The sequence below is a fragment of the Dysidea avara genome, chromosome 1, assembly GCF_963678975.1.
Source record: "Dysidea avara chromosome 1, odDysAvar1.4, whole genome shotgun sequence".
In the NCBI taxonomy this organism is placed as follows: Eukaryota; Metazoa; Porifera; class Demospongiae; order Dictyoceratida; family Dysideidae; genus Dysidea; species Dysidea avara.
The window spans coordinates 50,467,154-50,490,592 of NC_089272.1; the positions used below are offsets into that span (position 1 = coordinate 50,467,154).

The 23,439-nt window shown below is 38.3% G+C and overlaps 2 protein-coding genes across 2 annotated transcripts in view; one reads left to right on the forward strand and one right to left on the reverse strand.

Annotated features, from left to right (window-relative positions):
• Positions 1 to 6,779: 6,779 nt before the first annotated feature.
• Positions 6,780 to 8,010, reverse strand: LOC136268033 (large ribosomal subunit protein mL37-like). The gene has a single exon (XM_066063269.1). It carries the CDS (start codon positions 7,951 to 7,953, stop codon positions 6,922 to 6,924), a length of 1,032 nt encoding a protein of 343 aa, XP_065919341.1. The 5' UTR covers positions 7,954 to 8,010; the 3' UTR covers positions 6,780 to 6,921.
• Positions 8,011 to 8,065: 55 nt separating this feature from the next.
• Positions 8,066 to 23,439, forward strand: part of LOC136267932 (uncharacterized) — a 38,271-nt gene continuing 22,897 nt past the window's right edge. Inside the window, exons 1-7 of the mRNA XM_066063138.1 lie at positions 8,066 to 8,916; positions 18,475 to 18,626; positions 19,652 to 19,758; positions 21,259 to 21,352; positions 21,829 to 22,029; positions 22,153 to 22,256; positions 22,403 to 22,488. Coding sequence (XP_065919210.1) covers positions 8,227 to 8,916; positions 18,475 to 18,626; positions 19,652 to 19,758; positions 21,259 to 21,352; positions 21,829 to 22,029; positions 22,153 to 22,256; positions 22,403 to 22,488 — 1,434 coding nt within the window. The 5' untranslated portion in view covers positions 8,066 to 8,226. The remainder of the gene's footprint in view (positions 8,917 to 18,474; positions 18,627 to 19,651; positions 19,759 to 21,258; positions 21,353 to 21,828; positions 22,030 to 22,152; positions 22,257 to 22,402; positions 22,489 to 23,439) is intronic.

Genomic DNA, 23,439 nt, shown 5'->3' on the forward strand with positions numbered 1-23,439 from the left:
TCTACAAGGTGATTTCTTCTAGCTGAACTCTCTACAGAGTGATTGATTTTTTTTTTGCAGCTGAACTCTCTACATGGTGGTAGCTTTGTAGCTGAACTCTCTAAAAGGTGACTTATTCTAGCTGAACTCTCTACAGGGTGATCTTTTCATAGCTGAACTCTCTACAGGATGATTTGTTTGCAGCTGAACTCTCTACATGATGATTTCATTGTAGCTGAACTCTCTACAGGGTGATTTGTTTGTAGCTGAACTCCCTACAAGGTAACTTCTTCTAGCTGATCTATCTACAGGGCAATTTGTTTGTAGCTGAGTTCTCTACAGGGTGTTTGTTTGCAGCTGAACTCTCTACATGGTAGTTTCTTTGTAGCTGAACTCTCTACAATGTGACTTCTTCTAGCTGAACTCTCTACAGGGTGACTTTTTTCTAGCTGATCTCTCTACAGGGTGACTTGTTTCTAGCTGAACTCTCTACAGGTGATTTGTTTGCAGCTGAACTCTCTACATGGTGGTTTCTTTGTAGCTGAACTCTCTACAAGGTAACTTCTTCTAGCTGATCTTTCTACAGGGTGATTTGTTTGTAGCTGAATTCTCTACAGGGTGATTTATTTGCAGCTGAACTCTCTACAAGGTGACTTTTTCTAGCTGAACTCTCTACAGAGTGATTGATTTTTTTGCAGCTGAACTCTCTACATTGTGGTTTCTTTGTAATTGAACTCTCTACAGTGTGATTTGTTTGTAGCTGAACTCTCTACAGGGTGATCTGTTCGTAGCTGAACTCCCTACAAGGTAACTCCTTCTAGCTGATCTTTCTACAGGGCGATTTGTTTGTAGCTGAGTTCTCTACAGGGTGATTTGTTTGCAGCTGAACTCTCTACATGGTAGTTTCTTTGTAGCTGAACTCTCTACAATGTGACTTCTTCTAGCTGAACTCTCTACAGGGTGACTTGTTTCTAGCTGATCTCTCTACAGGGTGACTTGTTTCTAGCTGAACTCTCTACAGGGGATTTGTTTGCAGCTGAACTCTCTACAAGGTAACTTCTTCTACCTGATCTTTCTACAGGGTGATTTGTTTGTAGCTGAATTCTCTACAGGGTGACTTGTTTCTAGCTGATCTCTGTACAGGGTGACTTGTTCCTGCTGAACTCTCTACAGGTGATTTGTTTGCAGCTGAACTCTCGTACATGGTGGTTTCTTTGTAGCTGAACTCTCTACAAGGTTACTTGATCTCTCTACAACATGACTTGTTTCTAACTGAACTCTCTACAGTGTGATCTGTTCATAGCGGAACTTTCTACTGGGTGATTTGTTTGTAGCTGAACACTTTGGATGATTGTTTCTTTGTAACTGAACTCTCTACAAGGTAACTTCTTCTAGCTGATCTCTTTACAGGGCAATTTGTTTGAGCTGAACTCTCTACATAATGGTTTCTTTGTAGCTGAACTCTCTATTAGGTACCTTCTTCTGGCTGATCTGACTACAGGGTGACTTGTTTGTAACTGAATTCCCTACAGAATAATTTGCAATGTAATATATTTGAGTAAATTATAAATGCAGCTGAATGCTTTATTAGGGTGACTGTTCTATTAGAGTATCTCGATCTCGCATTTGCTACACGTAGTTTCCTTTCGAACCATAACTCAGTGGTTTGTAATCCAATTCTTCTGTACTACTGCAAGGACTTTCTATGATGATTATTCCAGCTACATACTGATTTTCAGCTCATTGCTCTAAGCGGTTTGCCTGATAGACACGAAAACTAATAGTTTTTTATCCATAAAAATCGATCGCGTAACGCGTAATTTTGACACAGGTCGGGTTTTGTGTCATATCTCCGTGGTCTTTATCCCGATTCCTTTCATACCACAAAAAGACACTCCTACAATGGTTGCTCCATCTACATAGCAATTTTCAACTGATTCCTCAAAGGCGTTTACCCTGTAGGCGTGACAGACCTTCGACCTTATTTTACGCAAATAATCGGTCATAACTCCGTGAATGTTCATCGGATTCCAACCAAAGTTGGTACACAGATCCACCTTAATGAGCCCTTTAAGTGTGCCAAATTTCAGCCCAATCCGAGCACGCATTCGTGTTTTATGGCGGATTTTGCGAAGTGTGCGAAATGAAGAAGTAGAAGAAAAAAACGAAGAAATTAAAATGAAATGTTGTTCACTCGTATCTCGGAAATGGCTGGAGCGATTTTCTTCAAATTTGGTGTGTAGACTCCCCTTACTGGCCGGCACCTCTCTAGCAAATTTGGTTCCAATCGGGTGAGGGATCACAGAGCTACATAGGTGTGAAAATTGCGTTTTCTTTCTTCCTGTTAATATACTCACGGGTGGCACGCCGGCTTCTTGGGCCGCACGACACACTACCGTGTGTCTTGATATCAGCAGATTCCATATTGGTATGGTACAATTAAATCATTACATTGTGGCTTTGTATTGGTCTAGCCAGATACAAAGTTTGCTAATACTGATACTCAAAAAATCTGTGACAAGAAATTTGCACAACTCTATAATCATCAGCCATCCACTCATAACACACAAAGTAGCTGTATCAGCACACTAGTAGCTGTTTGTAGCCATGTACATAGGTTAGGTATAATAGTCAATATGTATAATATATGCATGTCTGCATCAGTTCCAGTATATACAATGTACCATAGGCGGCGGAAAGGGGGGGGGGGGGGGGGGGGGCTAGGGGGCTAAAGCCCCCCCCCCCCCCCCCCCCCCCCTCGGTCTGCTGAGGGGGGGCCCCCTCAGAATGATATCACACCGAAATTATCTTTCTTGGAGTCGGGCTGAAAACCCGTGATAAAGATCGAGATACTCTAATAGAGCAGTCACTCTAATAAAGTAGTCAGTGTGTAGCGAGCTATGAAAGGATTTTTATGTAGTTTATCAGCTAGAAATGGTAGCTGGTGAGGTGGAAAGCTCTTGTCAGTTGGTTGCGACCAAACTATAGAAATAAGTCTGGGTGTCAGCCCAGCCCCCCCTCATATGAACTACTTCCTCCGCCACTGCAATGTACCATCAATATGATGTTCTTGTAATGCAGCTTAGTATAGAGAGTAGTAGCTGCACCTGGCTGAATACATGCATGTATTATTATTGTATCTGCATGACTGCTTTATTATAGTGTAATTCAATAACCTTTTTAAATTAGTTGTAATGTGACATACAGCTAATTACATATGCCTGTTGTTTGAAAGTTTCTAGAAAAAGAAGATTCTAAGTAGTGATCACATTAGATCTAAACTTGGTGACAGATTACTATTGTATTGTATCACATGCACACAAACATACAAACACATGTGCACACAAACACACACACACTCTCACACACACACTCACACACTCACACTCACACACAAACAACACGCACTACATCACCCACAGCACACACTAACATACATACCTAGCACATACAATACAGTATACACATAACACACAAATCGTAGTATTAAAATTATTATTACCATACAGAGATTGCATGATGTATGTTAAAAATATGTTCGCTGTAGATTTTGCCCAAAATTGTCCACTATACCTGTTAACTTGTGCAGCTTTGTTATTTAAAAGGCTTCACAAGCCTGCATAGTAGAAGCTTTGATATCTGTACAACCAACCATCTGGTGATTGGGAATTTGCAATGCTGAAATGGTCCATGGAAATGATGTAGAAAACCAATATCTCAATGTACTCTAATAGAACAATCATCTATCACCCTCAATTTAGACTAAAATGCTGGTTTCACTGCAAAAATTTAAACAAGTACTACATATTTCAGATGAAAGGACACTCACGAGAAATTGATAATTACACAAATTATAAATTTACTCATATGAAAGCCTAGTGATTTAGTGTACAGTGCATGTGTAGCCAATACCACTGTATTTGTATACAAGAGTCCCAGCCATTAATGTTGTCCTGTAAACCTACAGTACCAGTATTCTATAATTTTCAACAGGTACAGTATGCAAAATAGTCTTTCCCACTAGGGAGGGACCTGCGAGAATGTGAGACAGGGACTAGATCATGATGCTAAAAAACTAAGTGTGAAATCAGAATTATGGCATAATTCCTTTGAACTCTTGTTCAAACTTAGCACAGTTGATGGTAGGTCTTGTATTATCAACATCTAGCAGTATGATACAATGAGAAATGTTAATAAATGTGCTTCCTTAGATCTGAGGTTGTGGGATGCCTCCCCTCATCCATCCTTTCCTCTTCCTTGACAATATTCGCACCTCGCACTCAATGGGTAAAAAGGTTATATAGCATTTCACACTTTAAAAGCACAAATTGTACACTATGTATGAAGGAATCAGGGAAAATGTTTTTATGTCAAAATTAAGATACTCTAATAGAGCAGTCACTACTCTAATAGAACAGATATAACAATGCTGCCTTATTTTACCAAACAGGTAGTATCTCAGAAAGCAATTTTTCATGTTTTTCAATTACGCTTAGTTGAATAACTGTCAAAAAATACTCAGTTTCAAGTACAGAGGGTCTGATGAAAGCTATCCAAATAGCTATTGAGGTTTAGACTGTTCATTTATCAGCTATACCAACCAAAGTTATGAGAGAAATATAGTGAAATAAAACATATTTACCCTCCCTTAGGCCTCCTGTGCCTCTCAAACAATTAATGTCTCCTAGATCCACCGATGCATTCATTACAAGAAAGACAGAACAGAAGTTTGTGTTTAACAGAATGAGCGAGCTTCATGGTGTTTAAATAGCATATAGGTCAAATCCATCATAACAATGTGACATCTACATGCTCTGTTCAAATGTAGCATGCAGCATAATTTATGTCTATAATTATGATGCTTTTATCAAAATATTATATTTATGCTGCAGTTAAAAGCCTCTTATACTATGCATGTTGTAAGCTGCATGTGATCACTATTCCATGTACATTATAATAAGAATTGTGATGATTATGAGAATTAGTCTAGAAGTCTGTTATCAAATGAATTCCAACAATTGGCACTTTTAAATTATATTTTACAAACACTACTAACAACAGTACTTCTGCAGTTGTAACTACAAGTGCCGTGTCTGAATCTTCTTCTACAAGTGCAACTCCTCTCAGTGGAATAATGGAGATCTGTATCAACACATCAAATAGATCCTGTGAAGACATGTTCTCTGATTTACCAGTGTATGCCACTTATTTGAAGATTTTGTCATTAATGATAGTATCACCATTCATCATCATCCTCCTCAGTGATCATTCATGTTATATGGAAGAATGAACAACTGCATAAAAAGTATTACCTCTTTGTTGCCAACTTATTGCTCAGTGACATAGTTTCTACTGGGAGATATGGTCTTGAAATATTACTAATGGTGCTCTACTTGTTTGATATACCAGTAGATAGGAAGGCTTTTAGTGTCTTCTTTATTATCCTTACAATTCCAAGACAGGCAACATGTTCGATATTTGTTCTTCTGGCTATTGATCGCTTTATCAGTGTCAATTATCCGTATCGTTACAGAAACATCATGACAACTAGAGTAGCCTGCATGCTTCTTGTTGCTTTGTGGCTGATAACGGCTGCCTATGTTATCACTGTGGGATTCATGTCACCTCTGTCACTTGTAAGACCATTTGGAATTTTTGTCACAACCATTAACCCACTGTTATCTGCTGTATTCATATTCCCAATGGTTGCCTCAATATTAGTAGTGCTGTTAACTAATGCTTACCTATACTACACCACTGTACAGTCAAATAAGAAGTTGCAACAGAGGCTGAAGTTAGATGGTGATGCATATGAAATCAGCAGAATACGAAGACTGCTACACAACCTTAGAATGCAAGCCAAGCCCACTCTATCTCTTCTGATTCTGGGAGGCATCGATTGTGTTATAAACATCTTACGATCTGTTACCATAATTTTGATAACAGCGTATATTCCATCTGCTATAATAAGTACACGTGCGTACATTTTTCAGGTACTTTCTCCCTTAGAATGGTGTCGGCTGATATCTCATTCCTTTGTGTACGGTGTGTACATGAAGGACATTAGAATGCAGCTAAGAAAGTATCCATTTTATCAAAGATTACAAAGAATGTTTACATCAAAGCATGGCAAAGTCACTGTGCTACGTCCAGAGTAGACAGTGATGAAAATGAAACATTTGATTGTGGCGTAACAATTAACATACTTAATACCCTTGCACAATGTAATTTGTTGTATGTACTGTTTGCACACTATTTGCACAAAACACACATGCATTATAACTGTGGAGTGGTTGCTTTATTAGGGTACACAGATAGCCTGTCATGAATAATTAATTATGGGCTTTACTCAAACTACTGGAGACTTGGTATTTGGTTCATGCAAAGTACTAAATTGACGAAAACGTACATGCATAGCTATTGCCATGATCAGTTGTGAAAATCCAGTTCTTCTGTTTATCTGTAGAAATCTCCAGCTTAAACTTGCAGCTGCTAAAGGCCAGCTTTGGTGCTTGTATATACAAAATTAATACAAAAGGAAATTATATCTAATCCAAAAGGGACGTGGCCTTTAGAAATTGACTAGTGTGAAAAAATGATATCAAAGGTAGCAGCCAAGAAATGACTGCAATGACATTATGATTATCCTGTCAATTGATTTGTCACATCACAAATTAAATGACATGCCACCTTTGACATCACATCTTTTCATACCTGTCAATTTTGAAAGGCCATGCCTTTTTCACAGCTTAGCTGTTTTGGATTAGATAGACAGCTACCTGAAATCTGAAGTGTTCTGATGAAATACAGATCATTAAGATCATGAGATGTTAAGATGCATGATTTAACCTTCCCCATTGTACAACATAGTAGTTTTTATTAGAACGCACTATAATTGCTTACTAGTAAAATGTCTCCTATACAAACCAACTAATACATACATCATTCTGGTTTGGCAAACAATTGTGCCATAAATAGTTTTACAGGCTTTTCCTTCATATTAGTCAGAGACTTAGTATCTGTTTTTTTGTCACTCAAAATCTTTTTGTACATCCACCCAGGGCTGTCTATGTAGACAAGATTTTTGATGCCATCATCATTCTCTAGATCAAGGGTGTTCAACTGATACCAAATAAAATGGAATCGTTTGCCACAAGCGATTATCGCCTGTGCTGGTACCGGTGTTTCCAGGATATCACCAAATCTTTTACCCTGTCTCTCAGTTAAATCTGTGACTAGGTGAGTAAAGAGATACAGCAAAGCCTTTTGGATTATTTGTTCTGCAGGCCAGCTATACAGGTCCACTAAGACCATCGTGTGCAAGTGAGGAAACGGAGGTGACCCTGTAAAACCTGATAAGTAGGTTTGTGGCAATGCTTCTTCAGTTTCTGCCAAGTCAAAAAATGGTGGGTTAGGATGCATCGACTCCAGCTGAACTTTGGCACTCTCTTCTACTGTTGAGTGATCAAAAATTCTAGAAAGAGGCTTCTTCGACATTAGAAAACTGGCCTGCTTGCCATGAACAGTGACCTTAGAGCCATATCGCTCCCAGGTAGACGTTATGAATGGTTTATCACCAATAAAAAGCTCAGATAGATGAGGATACTGCTTAGAATAAGCACAACTAACTACCCTGAGAAAGTTCTGCATTAAGGCGAACCGATATTGGGGAGGCGTTTTGCGTTTCTTCCTTTTTCCAATCCTTGTTATAACAAACTCGCCTTGTGCTTCAAACCCTTTAGCTTCTAGTACGGCTTTTTCAAATGGTGCAACCATATCTTGTGCATCTATTGATTCTAGCAATCTTTCCACAGAAGGTGGTCTGTTTTCTACCCTCTGGGTCTTGGTCAAAAGGTACGCTTGTTTGTCTGCGTACAAAGTCTTTATATACCTATGGTAGACGTAGGATACTTCTTCCTGAACAGCGCAGTAGTTTCGCGCAAGCTTTAACGACTGCTCCATTCTTGTAAGCATCTTTATTACTGATCCTCACCACCTCGAGGATAACAACTTATGCGCGCGTGTTAGAAAAATGCGCTTCTGATTGAACTTAATTTATTTTTAATGTGCGTTTGCAATAGTTCAAATTACGAAATTTAATGTACAATCCGTATTTGTCCCGGAAGTGTATCCTCATTGTCAAAGAAGTGCTCTAGTTGGGCGAATATCACGCTATCTTTTCGTTTGGTGAATAAGCCTTCTCACCCAATAGATGTCTGGACACTTAGGAGTCCGAACGGCATAGCAATGGATGAGGGTGTTCCAAATAAAGCGCGTATGACACCGAGTATGCCTCCGCGAAATATCAGACGCGCTGGATGCGAGAACTACTTTCCTGCTGTCCCAGACGACGTAAGCCTAGATGAAATGTTGAGCTTGGCGTGCAGGCAAGGAAAGCAAGACATCGTTGAATTATTGCTAGAGAGTGGAGCGAATGTGAACCACCGTAACAAGGCGGGAAACACTCCACTACTTGAAGCATGTAGCCAGGGACATGTGAATGCCGCGCGAATGTTACTGGACCGCGGAGCAGACCTGGACACACCAACAGAAACAACCTTGGACAGTGCCCTGACATGGGCTTGTACCCTTGGTAACGAGAAAGTTGTAGAACTATTGTTGTCTTGGAATACAAATGTTGAACACAGAACTAAGGATGGTTGTACTGCACTGATGTTTGCGTCATTAGCAGGTCACATTGAAGTGGCCAGAATGCTGCTGGACCACAGAGCGGAAATTAATGTTGAATCGGATAGTAACAAGGATAGCCCATTGACGTTTGCATGTTGGAAGGGACACCAGGATGTTGTTGAATTGTTGTTAGAACGGAAGGCAAATATTGAACATCGTACAAAAGAAGGATTTACACCGCTGATGTTTGCTGCTTTAGGAGGACACAAGGAGGTAGCATTTTCTCTACTCAAACATGGAGCCTTGGTACGTGTATGTGTGAGTGTGTATTTGTGACTATAGTGATATCAATAAACCCTGCACTTGGTGATTTTAGTTCTAACGTATTATTTCCTGATCTGCATACAGCATGTTCCATCATCTTTTTCCTCACCCTGACTTAACATGTTGAGGTCAAACAGATGTTATGCACTGTGTACAGAGAAGCTGTTAGCTCCAATGAGATAACAAATATGTGTTGATACTGTTTATAGTACTTGTTACCACTATGTTTCTTGGAAGAAACATTGTTTTTGGAAGCTTGTACTTGGGAGGTGACCAGAACAGAAAGGACATAGGTTGCAAGCTACTATCATTATAGTGTTTCAGTGAGTCTCAATGCAAACCTGGCAAGCACTGGGGCTCAGTAGATATCTAGATCATGTTTCATGTACACTTTGAGGAAATGTACCTTATTTTATAAGAGCCCTTGTGAAGTACATAAAGCAGTGATTTCTCGAATTCACCAAGGGGCTCTTACAAAAGCAAAATACATATCCTTGAAGCATGCATGAAGTATTCACTGAGCTCCATTGACAACCATGCATTGAGACTCGTGTGAAATACAACTGTATGGAATGGAAATATCCAATTGCAGCATGTAATGCAGAATACATGGCCTACATAACTCTTCTAGGAGAGGACAGTGGTTAGTTTGACCTCTCAAGATGTCTTTATTATGTGGGTCCCACTTTATATAGCACCTGGTTAAGCAGTCACTGTGTAACATCAAGCCTTTGAGTTGGATGACCATGTCTCAGTAATTTTATGCTTTTGAAATTTATAGGATTGAGGGGCTAATTAATCTTTTATTACTGACTTGTGGCTGAGTTCTGTACTTATATAAAATTAACATTACTAAATACACAAAATATTGTAAATATCCTGTCAATGTTTTTATTAATTATACTGTTTCCTTGATTTTTTGCTGTCATTAAGATCATGGCTAGTTGATTTTTTGTTTCCTGTTTTTTTTTTTAAGTTAAAATTAATATGGTTAGAACCTGATTACGAAAGGATTCTATTGGTCAGAATGCTATTTGTGTAGTAATCATCTTTCAGTAATAAGATCACCTTGTCTGAGTAGCCACGTCAAGTAGCCTCAACACGTAGCTAATTTAAGGTGTACTCCATTGCCTCCTTAATAAGACCACCTTATTATAGCGACCATGTTAACCCAACTTACTTTACTGCCACATTAATAAGACCACCTCTTTTCTTAAGGCCATTTAAATTTTTTTAAATCCAAATTAACAGTGGCTGAGGTCTAGCAATACAATCACTTGGAAAGGTTCCACTATATATTACTGATGGCATGATGGTATACGTAATAGTTGTAACATGGGCATGAGGGCTTTGCCTGATATGTATGTCCAACTGCCCGAGGGCAGAGGGCATACATATCAGGCGAAGCCCGAATGCCCCATGTTACAGCTAATATGTAAAACATATCAGGCTGATAGCCTGTACAGGGTGATCAATCACCCAAGCCAATACGAGTGCAGCCACTGGATATATTATATATGCATACCTAAAATTTTCGATTATGGGTCAGCAGCTAGTATGTTCTGGTTACATTCAGTTACGATGAACGGACATACCCTAGAAATATCATGGAGAATTTCATTTACATGCGTTTAATGTTTTAATCAGTGCTATTGAATTGTTTATGGAAAAGTACGGAGTTCACTAAAGGCCTAGATAGGTAAGCTTGCTTGCATCGTAATTATCAATCCCCACAATCGATCTCGGCTTCAACGTCTATATAATCACTGCCCAGTTGTAGCCCGGCTACATGTATGTAGCCCGGGCGGCTCCTATGATCTGAGGTGTGAAAGCATTACTTGTATCCTTAGATATTACCTTGGAGTTTGAGTCGGTGTCTTATAGGGAGTGGAGCCATTTAAACTTAATTAGGAACCATGATGTATATAGCACAGTATAGGATAACAGATATTGTGTATTTTGTGTAACAGAATACTTCTAGAATTGCGTTATACTTTATTTGTTGACTAGCAGCCAGCCAGTGATCAAGACATTGAGTTTATGGACATTTGAAGTACCTATGTGTGCGTGCGTGTGTCCCTATGCATGTCTTTTCATTGGACATTATTGTTTCGTCCACTATCAGAGATAGAATGAAACCTCACTGATAGGGCCACATATGGTACCAAACAATATGGCCTCAGTCCTGATTAATGAGGTCATGAAGTACACTACAACTTAATTTTGTTACCTGCTTGACACTGACGGTCATCATGGTCTTGTTAACAGGGTATCCTAATATTGAGTGTTAACTGTATTACAATTTAATCCTTGTTTTTCCTATTTGATATTCTAGATGTTGTATTGGGTACATAATTATTACGGCCTCATTACACGAAGGATTTTTAGCCATGTGTACTATCATGATCATGACATGTGATATATTGCTATAGAAATTCCATGACATGGTTTGTCAGAACCCAGTTTATGTCATGACATAGAAATTGCTGCTAATTTGACTACACTTTCCTCTAACAAGGTATAATACAGTTAAATATTTGAAACAAAAGTCTCCCATAAATTTAGTTTGATACACCCCCTGTAAATGATTCACATTTGTACTGTTCATCTTATACTTTCATAAGGGCAATTGTGTTTCACTGTGGTTTTGTTGTGTAAACAATATCATGACACAAATGATATAAGTCCTTGTTTCCCGTCATAGTCAGACAAAAAATACCATACAGGCGGGCGGCTATTATTTATTTTATTGATTAAAATTATTATTTAATATATATCAAGGGAGCCCATTCATTCCAAATTGCCTTTTCTCTTAAATTCAGGAGAACTAGATTCAAGGTTAGTTGTAATTTGAAAGATTTTACTAGATTCAAACCTCTAGAAGGTTAGATTTAAGTGTCGCAGTGTTTCCTTAGTAGCTAAAAAGGCATTATTTTACGTATAGAGCTCAGTGCTGGGTTTGCCATGCTTGTGGTGACATGAGCTAGCCTAGTTAGTACTGTACTTACTAGCCTGACTCTGTACCATCAACTTCAACAGTACTAGTATGAATTTTCCGAATGTACATATTAAGAATTTCTAAATATTTGCAACACGTTTGTAAAGCACAAAGCATAAAACGTGATCCTCTACGTCACTTCCCAACTTTTACCAGCGTGACTGGTGTATGTCTCAACCAAATTGCCACACATTTTACATGCATTTGAAATTTCGCATGATTGATGTTCACATGTATGCATTGTGAGCTGATGTCACATCACACGTATGCATAAGCATTGCATGGATATCATAATTATAGCCAGCTGGTGTTCCATTAAATCCTATGGATTATACGTATACTGGATCAGATACGTATATTTTGTTATAGAATGTATACCCTTATAAAAAGTTGACTTTTGAGGTCACAATCTGCTCTTCTAAAGTTCTGGTAACAGAAATGCTACTGTTAATTTCCGTACATGACGTGGACTCAGATGTATACTCTTTCTTGGTTGACTCACGATCAGGTTTTGCCCTGCTGTTAAATTTTGGTTAAATGTTGGTAGTTGGTGACTCAATTCATTTAAATCCTCCTCACCAGTTGTAATATTGTATGTTTTACCAAGAGTTAATTAACTCTTTTAATTTTACATTCCTACTAAATGTCATATCATCCACTCCGTTATGTATAGTAAGAGTGCCTGGAGCCTATACATTATTGAAAAGGAAATAACACATTATTGTGCTATGATAGGCAATTATAATAGAACTTTAATGTGGTCCACTTTCATGTTCCAAAATAATACTATGTAGACCAAATGGTTTCAACTCTGTCCCCAGAAGCAGTTAGTTTTAGTTTTAATCCTTTTGTAGTTTATATAGCTAATTACCCTTTCCTGTTGGCTAATTTCATGTTTATTATGTGCTGTTGTGTTACAAGATGTAGTGGTCACTATGGCAACCAGTTAACTAGTAGTGTTTCATGTTATGTCTTGTAGAGTGGTGACCTAAGATTTGTAGTCATCTCACAGTTTAACCTTTAAAAGTGCATAAACCACTATAAAGGCAAAAAAAAAAAGGAAGAAAACTAGCACATATGGAAATACATGATGTTTACGTAATGACTGTATTGGCTACAAAAGGATTACACCCTGTATATACTCACAAGTATTAATAGTAAAGCAATTAGTACTGTTTCTCTACTTTTTTTCATGGTCTTCTCGCCTGAAAATCTCTCCTTGATCAATCCAGTAGCTTATTTGTAGGCCCCGCTTGTGAAGATGATAACAAGGTGACTGATCTTGATTGTTTAGTGAAAGCAAGAGTTCATAATATATATATATATTTAGGAGAGTATCCAACGACTGTATTACCCCTTCAAAACACACTGCATAATAATTGTGCAACATTGTGTAACATATCTGAATATTTTAGTATAATTTCAGTAAACTCTAACACATGGCTTCGCCATGAAAGACTTGTTGATAAGCGTTGATATACCAAAGGGAAGACCTGCAAGCACTTCAAGGCCCTTGTAGCTCTTGAAGCAAGTTAGCACCTTTGGTGATGATGACTATTGCGTAACATTATTACGCAGTGCATTTTGAAAGGGCAATACAGCGTTGGATACTCTCCTAAATATATATATTATTATGTACTCTTGGTGAAAGTGATGCTGTTTGAGCAGTGCCTAGATTGATAATAAACTTTCCACATGACTAAAATCTGCAGAGTTCTCACAAATCTCAAGGATTCCTTCCTTGAAGGAATGTCATAAGTGGTGAAACTTGTATACCAATTTGTTCTTTATGGTGTTAGCATTTGGAAAACCTGAATTGCAAGTCCGTGTGACCTTCAGTATACGATTTATCAATTGATGAATGTCAGTAACTACTATAGTGACTTACGTGGATACGGTGCAGGCATTTCGTAAAGGTTTAGGTTTAACTGGTTCAATAGGAATTTTAGGAATCGTGGAAGGTACTGATGGAAGGGAGGCCACCTGCACTTACAGCTAGTACTAGTGTACATTTAATTCCTGCTTCAGTCATATGTGTAGCTTTGCAGTTGTATAGCCATAAATGAAGTAGGAATTTAATATCCACTAGTATAGGTGACTCCCCTTGTTTCATTACTTTTTCATTTCTATAATCCCTATTCAAGTTTCAAATTTCTGTTTGATTTATATGTTTTACCTTCAGGCAATCGGCTTCTTCCTTGCCCAGAGGAACACCTCACAAATGCTTATACACATAACATAAGTATGTAACTGAAACAACACATTTATTACGACAACATTCACTAATAAGCCCTTGTAAAAGACAATCTGCATGTCTCAATTTGCCCAATCATCAAAAATTTACTTATTTCCATTCATGTTTCTGCCCATTCTACAGCATTGCAAACAAAGAGTAGTGAAAGAAGTACCTCTGCAATCGTTCCATTCTTTTGGGAGACATGGTGCAAATATTATAGTCAGCCATAAAGCATGAATTGACAGATTTTAGAAGGAAATGGAAGGACAAACCATAATGCACACATGTGGTGGGTGAAAAAGCACGTGTGGGGCTCAAGCAACTTCAAACGGTAGAAATCAAGCCCACATAGTGTTAACCATAGTCAAGCTGAATAATAATAGTCAATGTATTCTGCAGGTACTCATCCGAAGTACTTCATGCTGCTCTAAACATACTGTACATATAAAGTGAGACTTGTGTTTTTGGTTGATAGTTTTATGGCAGAAGACACAAACCCTATGTTATGTGTATGGAAAACATAGCACGAGGAAGATGTCGAGAGGCTAATACAGCACAAGGCCAAGCTGAGTACTGTATTTGCCTAAAGACATCCCCTCAAGTGCTACATTTTTTTGTATACACAAACATAGGTAGTACTTTAAGTGATAATTATATTGTACTCCCTGGTATTCTTTCTCAGAGCAGTCATCTCGTGTGCCCAAACTGCTTCAATTTTCGGTGATCGGACTGTCAGTAAGTGTTTATGTGATCTATTTCTAGTCATAGAACCAACTGGTAGGATTAGTCTGACTAGTATTAGTGATTTACAACCCCACGTACATGATCAATCATGCTGTCTGAGTGGGGTTGTATTCGTAACATTCCTTACGTAGCTGTTCTACAAAGCTGTACTGTATTTGCCTGAGGGTACAAGTGGACTGTATTTGCCCAATTATCCCATAACTGTACTGTATTTTCACAATTATGTTAGTAATACTTTATGACTCATACAGTACAGTTATTTAGCCATTTGGTACTGTATGGAAAATACAGTATGCGGTGGCACTTTGATCCTCCCATGCAACGTACTATATCAGTGCTACAGTACTGTATGATAAACAGCCTGTCAAATGCTGTAACTATAAGTAGTACTGTTTCTAGTTCTACTACACACAAGGACATAGCTTACTAGAATTCTGTACAGTATATTTCAAGGAGGTTTAGTCTCACTTATCAATAGTTTTTTTAATCTAGTTTACCAACTATGTAGGAGGTGATAATTATAGGAGACTAGGTCAAATACGTACCTTTAACATGTTTGATTTGGCCTTCTTTTCCCTTAGCCAATTTTAATCACTAAATTTCTGAGCTTTTCCTGACTTCTTATCAGTACTCTTGAACTAGTGAAACAGTAAGATGGTGTGTTGGAAAGGTCACCAACCATTTGTTATAAAGGTGGCACATACCATTTGCTTAATACACTTGTATATTTGTAGTCTATTGCTACATATCATGATAAGGTGGTTTTGTAGTTGTCAATAATTCCCTGCTTTATGTAACCACTACCTGTGTTAAAGAACAATTGTACTGTATTTCCTTGTATAAAGGCCCGGGCTTTTATTTCCTTACCAGCATTTTTGACTCGGCCTGTAAGTGAATTAGGGCCTTTGTTTGAGACCGGGGATTTATTTTGGATTGGTCTGACCGCCGCCCAGCATTTAATTGGTGGTAGAATGGGATTACTGTAATGGTAGGCGTAGAAAACAGTGATACAGCGTGTTGACCATGTAGTCAAGACTTTAAAAGGTTGGAAAATAGTTGTATCATACATATCTGCGTGCACGTGGACTTGCGCGGACTACTCACATGATTACTCGTAGTGCCTTCATTCCTCAAAAGGCTCTAAACTCAAGTATGAAGAAACAGCAGCAACAAGGGAAACAAATGAAGCCATTAACAGTAGACTCAAGTAATAGCCCGGGCCTCTATTTGAGACCAGGAAAACAGCGAACCTTTGTATTGAATCCTCAACAGGGTTGGTTCTCAATTATAAGAGTTTAATGTGTCTGATTTTTAATTGGTTCGTCTTCGGTAATCAATTAGTGATGTTGTTATGTGTGAAAATTTTTTTAAGTGAAACAAAGAAAAAGAGGAGAGCAATGGCAAACTGTAGAACCTCCAGTTTAGTGTGTCGGCATTATGTTAGTGTTCCCATCTGTACCAATACCAGTGAAGTCTGCCTTGTACCAGCCAGAAACTTTGTTTTGATTCCACAGATATAAATAAGGTAATGTGATATTAACTCCATCTGGAGGTTTTTATCTTAGGTTAGTAACCTCATTACACCTCCAGACTTCAAAGGAAATTATGTGTTTACTTTTTTATAAACTTTGTAGCTCAAAGCACTCTATAGTATCAAAGCAGCAAGTTACAACTCCAGGTAGCTACCTCTGTGTGGCAGTGTAATTTATTCCTGTACTTGTGTGGGTGGGTTATTGAACAATTAGAATTTCTTGGAATTTGTGGGAAATTCTTTGGTGTGTTGCATCCTGTGTTGTTACCATGACGATCATGTGACTGTCAAACCACCAGTTGTATCCTGTTATTACATGGTGTGTACCATTATGATTGTGTGTGCGTGCGTGCGTGCGTGCGTGCGTGCGTGCGTGCGTGCGTGCGTGCGTGCGTGTGTGTTTGTGTATGTGTGTGTCTGCGTGCATGTGTGTGATGCACACTGTGGCTATTGAAATTTCGCTGTTTGGTTACTGCACAAATGTAGTTGGACAGTGATATTCAAGGGCAGAAAGTATGGGGGGGCTTGTAGAGAAGTGGCATTGATGGCTGTTACATAGATGTGATCTCTGTGACTTTATTTATTGCACTTTGAAGGACGTTCATAACTGTATTGTTGGTCTGTCACCTTGTAGATACTTGCAGTACATGCATATGTACACACACACACACACACACACACACACACACACACACACACACACACACACACACACACGCACACACACACGCATAGTTGTTCCAAGCTTAAAACTGAAGTAATCATTTTCAGAATATCCATATTTGTGTATGTGAGTAGTACTGCATGCAGTTCAGCTAATATGTGTACTTAACAATCAGATATCTAAGGCTTCTTATCTTTTGGATCTCCTTTGAAAAGTAATTCTTCATCTTTTCTGGACACTCAGAACACTGGTATAAAATACACTTAACCTTAAGGCCACAACCTACATAAACCTTTTTTGATGTAGTCATTTGTAGTGCTGTGTGATAATCGTGAATAATCAATTATTGTGAAAAGTCATTATCGTTATTGCAAAAAAATTTCATTTTCTCATTATCGTGATAGTAGGACATTTCCAGATACTTCTGTAAATTACATGTGGCCAACCTGAAATGAGAAAATTTACAATTCCAGGTATAATTCTAACTAATACTTTTAATTTTTTTGTCAAGATACTGGTTTCCAGATATAGCTATAAAACAAACACAACATTACTGCGTAATGAGTGACACAGTGATAATTTAATGGAGACATTTACTGTATCTAATTATAGCATGTACAAGTTGAGCTGGTTCCTGAATAATTAAAAGTTGATAGGGTAAACATTTCGGCCAACCAGATGATAACATAGGTGGCTCCATTACAAGTTCAGGAAAGACACTGCATTTTATGGCTTCCTCATAGGAAATGTATGGTGAAAATTTTGATTGGCCATAATATTTATGTCAGACATTTGAACAGAAATATTTTAGTGGGTCAAGTAGTACTACAAGTGTGCCAAATTTCAAGATTGTGTGTAATTCCATCCGTGAGTTGTTGAGGATCCAGCTCAACGCTTACATACTACAGTATTTGTAGTTAAGTATCATGGTAATTGTGATAATAAGGTACATTATCGCAATATTATAATTTTCATTATCGCACACCCCTAGTCATTTGTACTGTGTATAGTACTGTGTAGCCAGACATTGTTTTTTTCCTTTTTGTGTTCAGGCAGGGTAAAGGGTTTGTTATTGACTGTTGTTTCAGTCTGAGTCATCGGTATCTGGGATGCTGAATTGGCTACAAGGCTAACATAACAAAGTGCATATAACACGAGGTCTCAGGCTTGCAGATCATAGCTTCATTTGTATGACATAAATAGCACCTGTTGTACTAGTGCCTATAACTAATCATGGTGGATGCTCTGAATGAAGCAGTTATCAAAGTTGACCAAAGGGGAGAGAAAAAAGAATGCTGGTCATGCTAGACTAACATGTATCATGTTGTGTTTATTATGCTATATGAGCTGTCACTACACTTGTACAGGTGAACACTCCCAGTGGTAGTAACAATGATATACCATTGACGTCAGCTTGTTGGAAGGGACACTGTAGTGTAGTGAAGTTGTTACTGGAACATCAGTCTAATATTGAGCATCGTACCAAGGATGGGTGTACACCATTGATGTTAGCAGCAAGGTATGTGTGTGTGTGTGTCTGTCTGTCTGTCTGTCTTACCTCAAGGGTAGTTTTGTGTTTGTAATAATGATGGATTGTCAGGAATATTGGACAACTGTACTTAGTGTTAAGAAATTTTGTACATTTTGCAAAGGGGTTGGTCACACATCATCAAAAATGTCGTGATCTCAAAACACATCATGTATTGTAACAGTAGATTCAGCCACCCAACACAATCCATGCCTTCTTACGTACCTTGTACAGGTGTATCTTAGTGGGGGTACCCCCCCCCCCCCCCCCCCCCCCCCCCCCTGCTGAAAACACAATCCAAAACAATTTAACACTGTTTGCAGCATCAATATACGTGAACACTATTTTGAAAATCTGGCATTATTTGGTGCCAGCGTCGGATCTTACCAGGTTTCAGTGTTTTTGGTTGTGAGATTTCACATGCCAAAACCATTGTAGTTTTGGCACGTGTAACCATCCTCCTGTGTAAAATGTAAGCTTGTTTGTTTGCCCACACATTGCGATAGAGCTTTACCCATAAAGTATAGGAGATCTGTGTTAGTTAAAACTCAATCCCACAATGTAATGTGTTGAATTACGGTATAAATACAAGTAGTTCTTAATGGTTAGGTTGGAATTTGTTCTAGACTTAAATCAATGGAATTTTACTAATTTTTGGACAATTTTTATCTTATTAATGATAAGAATTGCACAGTTGTGTGTGCATGAACAAGCACATATATGGGTAGGACATACATATGCATGCACGCGCTGTATGTATATGTCAGTATATACATATAAGTATGTGTACTAGTGTATGTATATGTCAAATTTCCATGTCTCACGTAACACATGAGGTTAATGTGTGCACGCACTTTTACTTGTGAGGTACAGTCTTATGTGGAGCACCAGAACTGCCCCCAGGAGGATTTTCCTATAGTATTTGAGTAGTGCATGGGTGTCCTAATGTTTCCACTGAGTAGGCACTATATAATGTATTTCACCCTGTGTTCATTACCTCATCATTGTTGTTATAGGGAAGGTCATTTGAGAGTGGCCAAACTAATACTGGAGAACAATGCTGAAGTCAACGTCCCCTCAGGCAGTGAAAGTAACATCCCTCTCACTCTGGCTTGTTGGAAAGGTATGTATGTATGTTGTATCAGTTGCCTTGTTGTGTGGGGCTAGGTACATACGCACTACTTTGGTCAAGAGATTTGATACAGTAATGAATACTGTGTGCTTTCTGTACATATGATGTGTATACGCTGATGACTAAATACTGGTGTTCCATAGCACTGTATGTAACACTCAGTGTTAATCTGTAGCTTGTAAGCTACTCGTGTTTATTCCAAATTGAGACCTGTTTCTGCACATACTTTGTGTGTGTTCCTGTCCAGTTGGTGCTTCCTATATTATAATATTACTATTACTTGCTTTTGTTTAAGGATCATATTTATGCTTCTGTGGAATTAGTTAGAAAGCCGGAGATCTACAGATTCTACATCGATCATCTAGTTTAACGATATATCATATGTTTAAGGATTTCTGTTACACAAACTGCTAGTCAGATTGTTGCTAGACATGACACAGAATTATGAGGCACCATTTAGACCAGTCCTATAAGGGCTTCATGTCTCATTTTTATGGCCCCAGTTGGCACTACACACATTGTGCTATGTGACTTGTGGTATGACTGTTCTGTGTGGGTTCAAGTGGTTTGTATTAGTGCTATTGATGTAGAGGGCTTCAGTTAGTGATTGCTTGTGTCTGCAATCTGTATAGTTCTGTGGAATTAGCCTGTGTAACATGAGCTACTATTTTTTTTAAATATTTCCTATACCATTGTCTGTAAGTAGAACTCTGTGTATGGCACCACTGCAGGCCCAACTAGACAGAGGTAAATTATTGGCCTACATTTGCCAAAAGTGATCAACTGAGGCCACTTTTTGCATGTTCCTCTTCTGTTACCCATACTGACAAAGGACTCTTTATGATGAATAGCCTTGGAGTAATAGCGCTAGCCAGCTGGAACAGCAAGGAAATTTATTTGTACAGCAACCATACCATATAGGAACTTAATTAACCAATCATAACTCATGAGTGAAGCAAGCTACCAAAATGAGACTGTTCACTATGAATATACAATCCATCAAGTAGTGCTTTCTCTAATACTCTTACATGTGCACAAAGGAGAAGGCCATTCCAGCTAAGAAATGACTTTATTTCTAAATAAGTGCGCCATAACTCACATGCCCTTTATTGCATTATACAAGAGTTTTCTTACTTTCCATAGTCTGATGAGTCTGATGATGTACAGATTGGAGCTTTGTTCCTCCGCTTACCAAGCTAAAACATACACCAAAATTTTATGTAGTGTTCAGGTATATTTTACTTTTATAGCAAAATAGAATTTTGTGAAAATGACGGGGGTTTGCTCAGCGGGTCACACATATCACCAGTTATTTTACTGATAAAATTCTGGAGCAATAGTCTACTCTGTGTGTGGTATTTATATAGTGAACGTAGTTCCCTGGAAATAACATCGGTGTAGTTACTGTATAAAATATGAAACAACTTTGAAGACTATTCTACTAGTATTTAATATTCATGTTATGTCAAGCTGATATGGTTGTCTTCACAGGTCACAAAGATGTTGTGGATCTCTTGTTACAACACAACTCTAACTTAGAGCACAGGAACAAGGCAGGCTGTACCCCACTGATGTTAGCTGCCAGGTATTTACTTCATCTGTCTGTCCATGTGTCTGTTGTCTGTATAGTTTTCATGTCATTACTTACAGTATACAGTTACAACACTGTATGTATTGTGACATCTCACTAGTAGGACCATGTATAGGACCACCTTGTCATTAAAATTACCTTATTACTGAGGCCATGATGTGTTTGGGACCGGTGGTCACTTATGAGGTGGTCTTATTGATGAGTTGGCCACTAAGTGAGGGTACAACTGTAGCTATGTTTGACAAGCTGCCTTGTAAACTTGTGCAAGACTTTGTATTAAGATCTAGTAGCACCCATTGGCCTTCCTGCTTAGCAGCTGTGGGACCTCCAACCTGTCCTCAATATGATTGCTCTGTTAGAGTAGTTGATTATCCTATTAGAGCACCTCAAAATTGTCAAACTGTATGTGTTATTGTTTAGTAGTGTATTTAATAGTGTTCAGTTGAGTATATATTCTATATCTCTCACAGAGAAGGCCACTATGATGCTACCAAACTCTTACTGGACCATGGTGCTCTAGTGAACATACCTTCAGGCAGTAACGATGACACGCCTCTAACATTAGCTTGCTGGAAGGGACATGAAGATATCGTTCTCTTGTTAATCGAACATAGCTCCGACCTCAACCATCAAACTAAAACTGGCTGTACTCCTTTAATGGAGGCCACCAGGTTAGGACACACGTATAGACGTTTGTGTGAGAGTGCGTGTGTGCATAACTGGCAGAGTGATTATGTATGTACTTGTGTACACATACACAGTTTGCAGGTTATATTATAACATTTTTGCTGCAGGGAAGGTTACATAGACGTGGTGAGAATATTACTGGAGGCAGGCAGTGATGTGGAGACACCTGACAACTATGGCCAAAGCCCTCTATTCATGGCCTGCTGGAAAGGTAATAAATAGCATTTAAATTGGCATGCAACTTATATTCCTAATACTCTACTTTACACTTGGTGTTTATTTGGGATTCAACACAACCTACAGGGAATAGTCCCACCTATCGATATGTCTTGTATGTTTCTCTGCTACTGTCCACAGGTCATGCTGAGGTGGCTGAACTATTGCTAGAGTCCAGTGCCAACAAGGACTCCAGGACTAAAACCGGCATCACTCCACTTTTCCAGGTACTTTTTTTGCTGTGTTTGGTAAAACTGCAATAGTCTGTGTACACGGGAGAGTATGTTTACAGCAATTTTGGACTTGATAAACAATTTCGTATACTACATACGTTATGTAATACTAAATTCTACTAGATGAATTAGTTTAGAAGTGCTATGGAGAACAGTTGTATACACTTTATGTTACATATAAGTAGGGCTGGGACGAAGCTTCGAATGTTTCGTGGATTTGAAGGTTACATACATTTTGAATTTTAAAAGTATCCTTCGAAGCTTCGTGATGCACTCATAGTCTACCAAAGAATAAACGTTGTTATCTTTATTGCAGCTGTTTGTCATCTTGCATGATTGATGTTCATCTCTTCGCGATTGATCTTCATGTGCCATGCCCACTTTTAAACCATCACAGTTTAGCTTTCTACTGTAGTTGCAGCCTTAAAACACCTTATACAGTGATAGATAATGCATGGAAATGTCCTTTTAGTGATTAGTTGGTGTTTACCTATGCATGATTGTAGTATAGCGGATACGCCCTTTTGCAATCGAGCAATCGCGTCATTCAGTACTGCTGCTATGCACTTTCCAAATACTTACAAACTTATTAAATAGAATTAGAAAGATAAAACTTAAGAAGGATGTGCATAAATACAAAAAAACCTGTAACTCATTATAGCTAACACCGAAGTTTCAAATGTTCGAACATTTTATTAGTGAGATAAATTTCAGTATTCATCACAGCCCTACATATAAGTATGTAGCTATAGTGATTTAAAAACTGTTTATGTAGGATTCCAACAATAGAAAGTAGTGTAACAAGATATATGAATGACAGTAGCTGAATTAGCTAATTGCACTAGGAAGTTGACCGTTTTGTTATATGGTACACAAGTGTGGCTGTGACTGTTTTATTAGAGTATCTTGATCTTGTTGCTGATCTTGAGGTACATGTACACAATA

Coding starts and splice junctions, on each gene's coding strand:
- LOC136268033 (XM_066063269.1), bottom strand. CDS start 7,953: ATGCTTACAAGAATGGAGCAGTCGTTAAAGCTTGCGCGAAACTACTGC.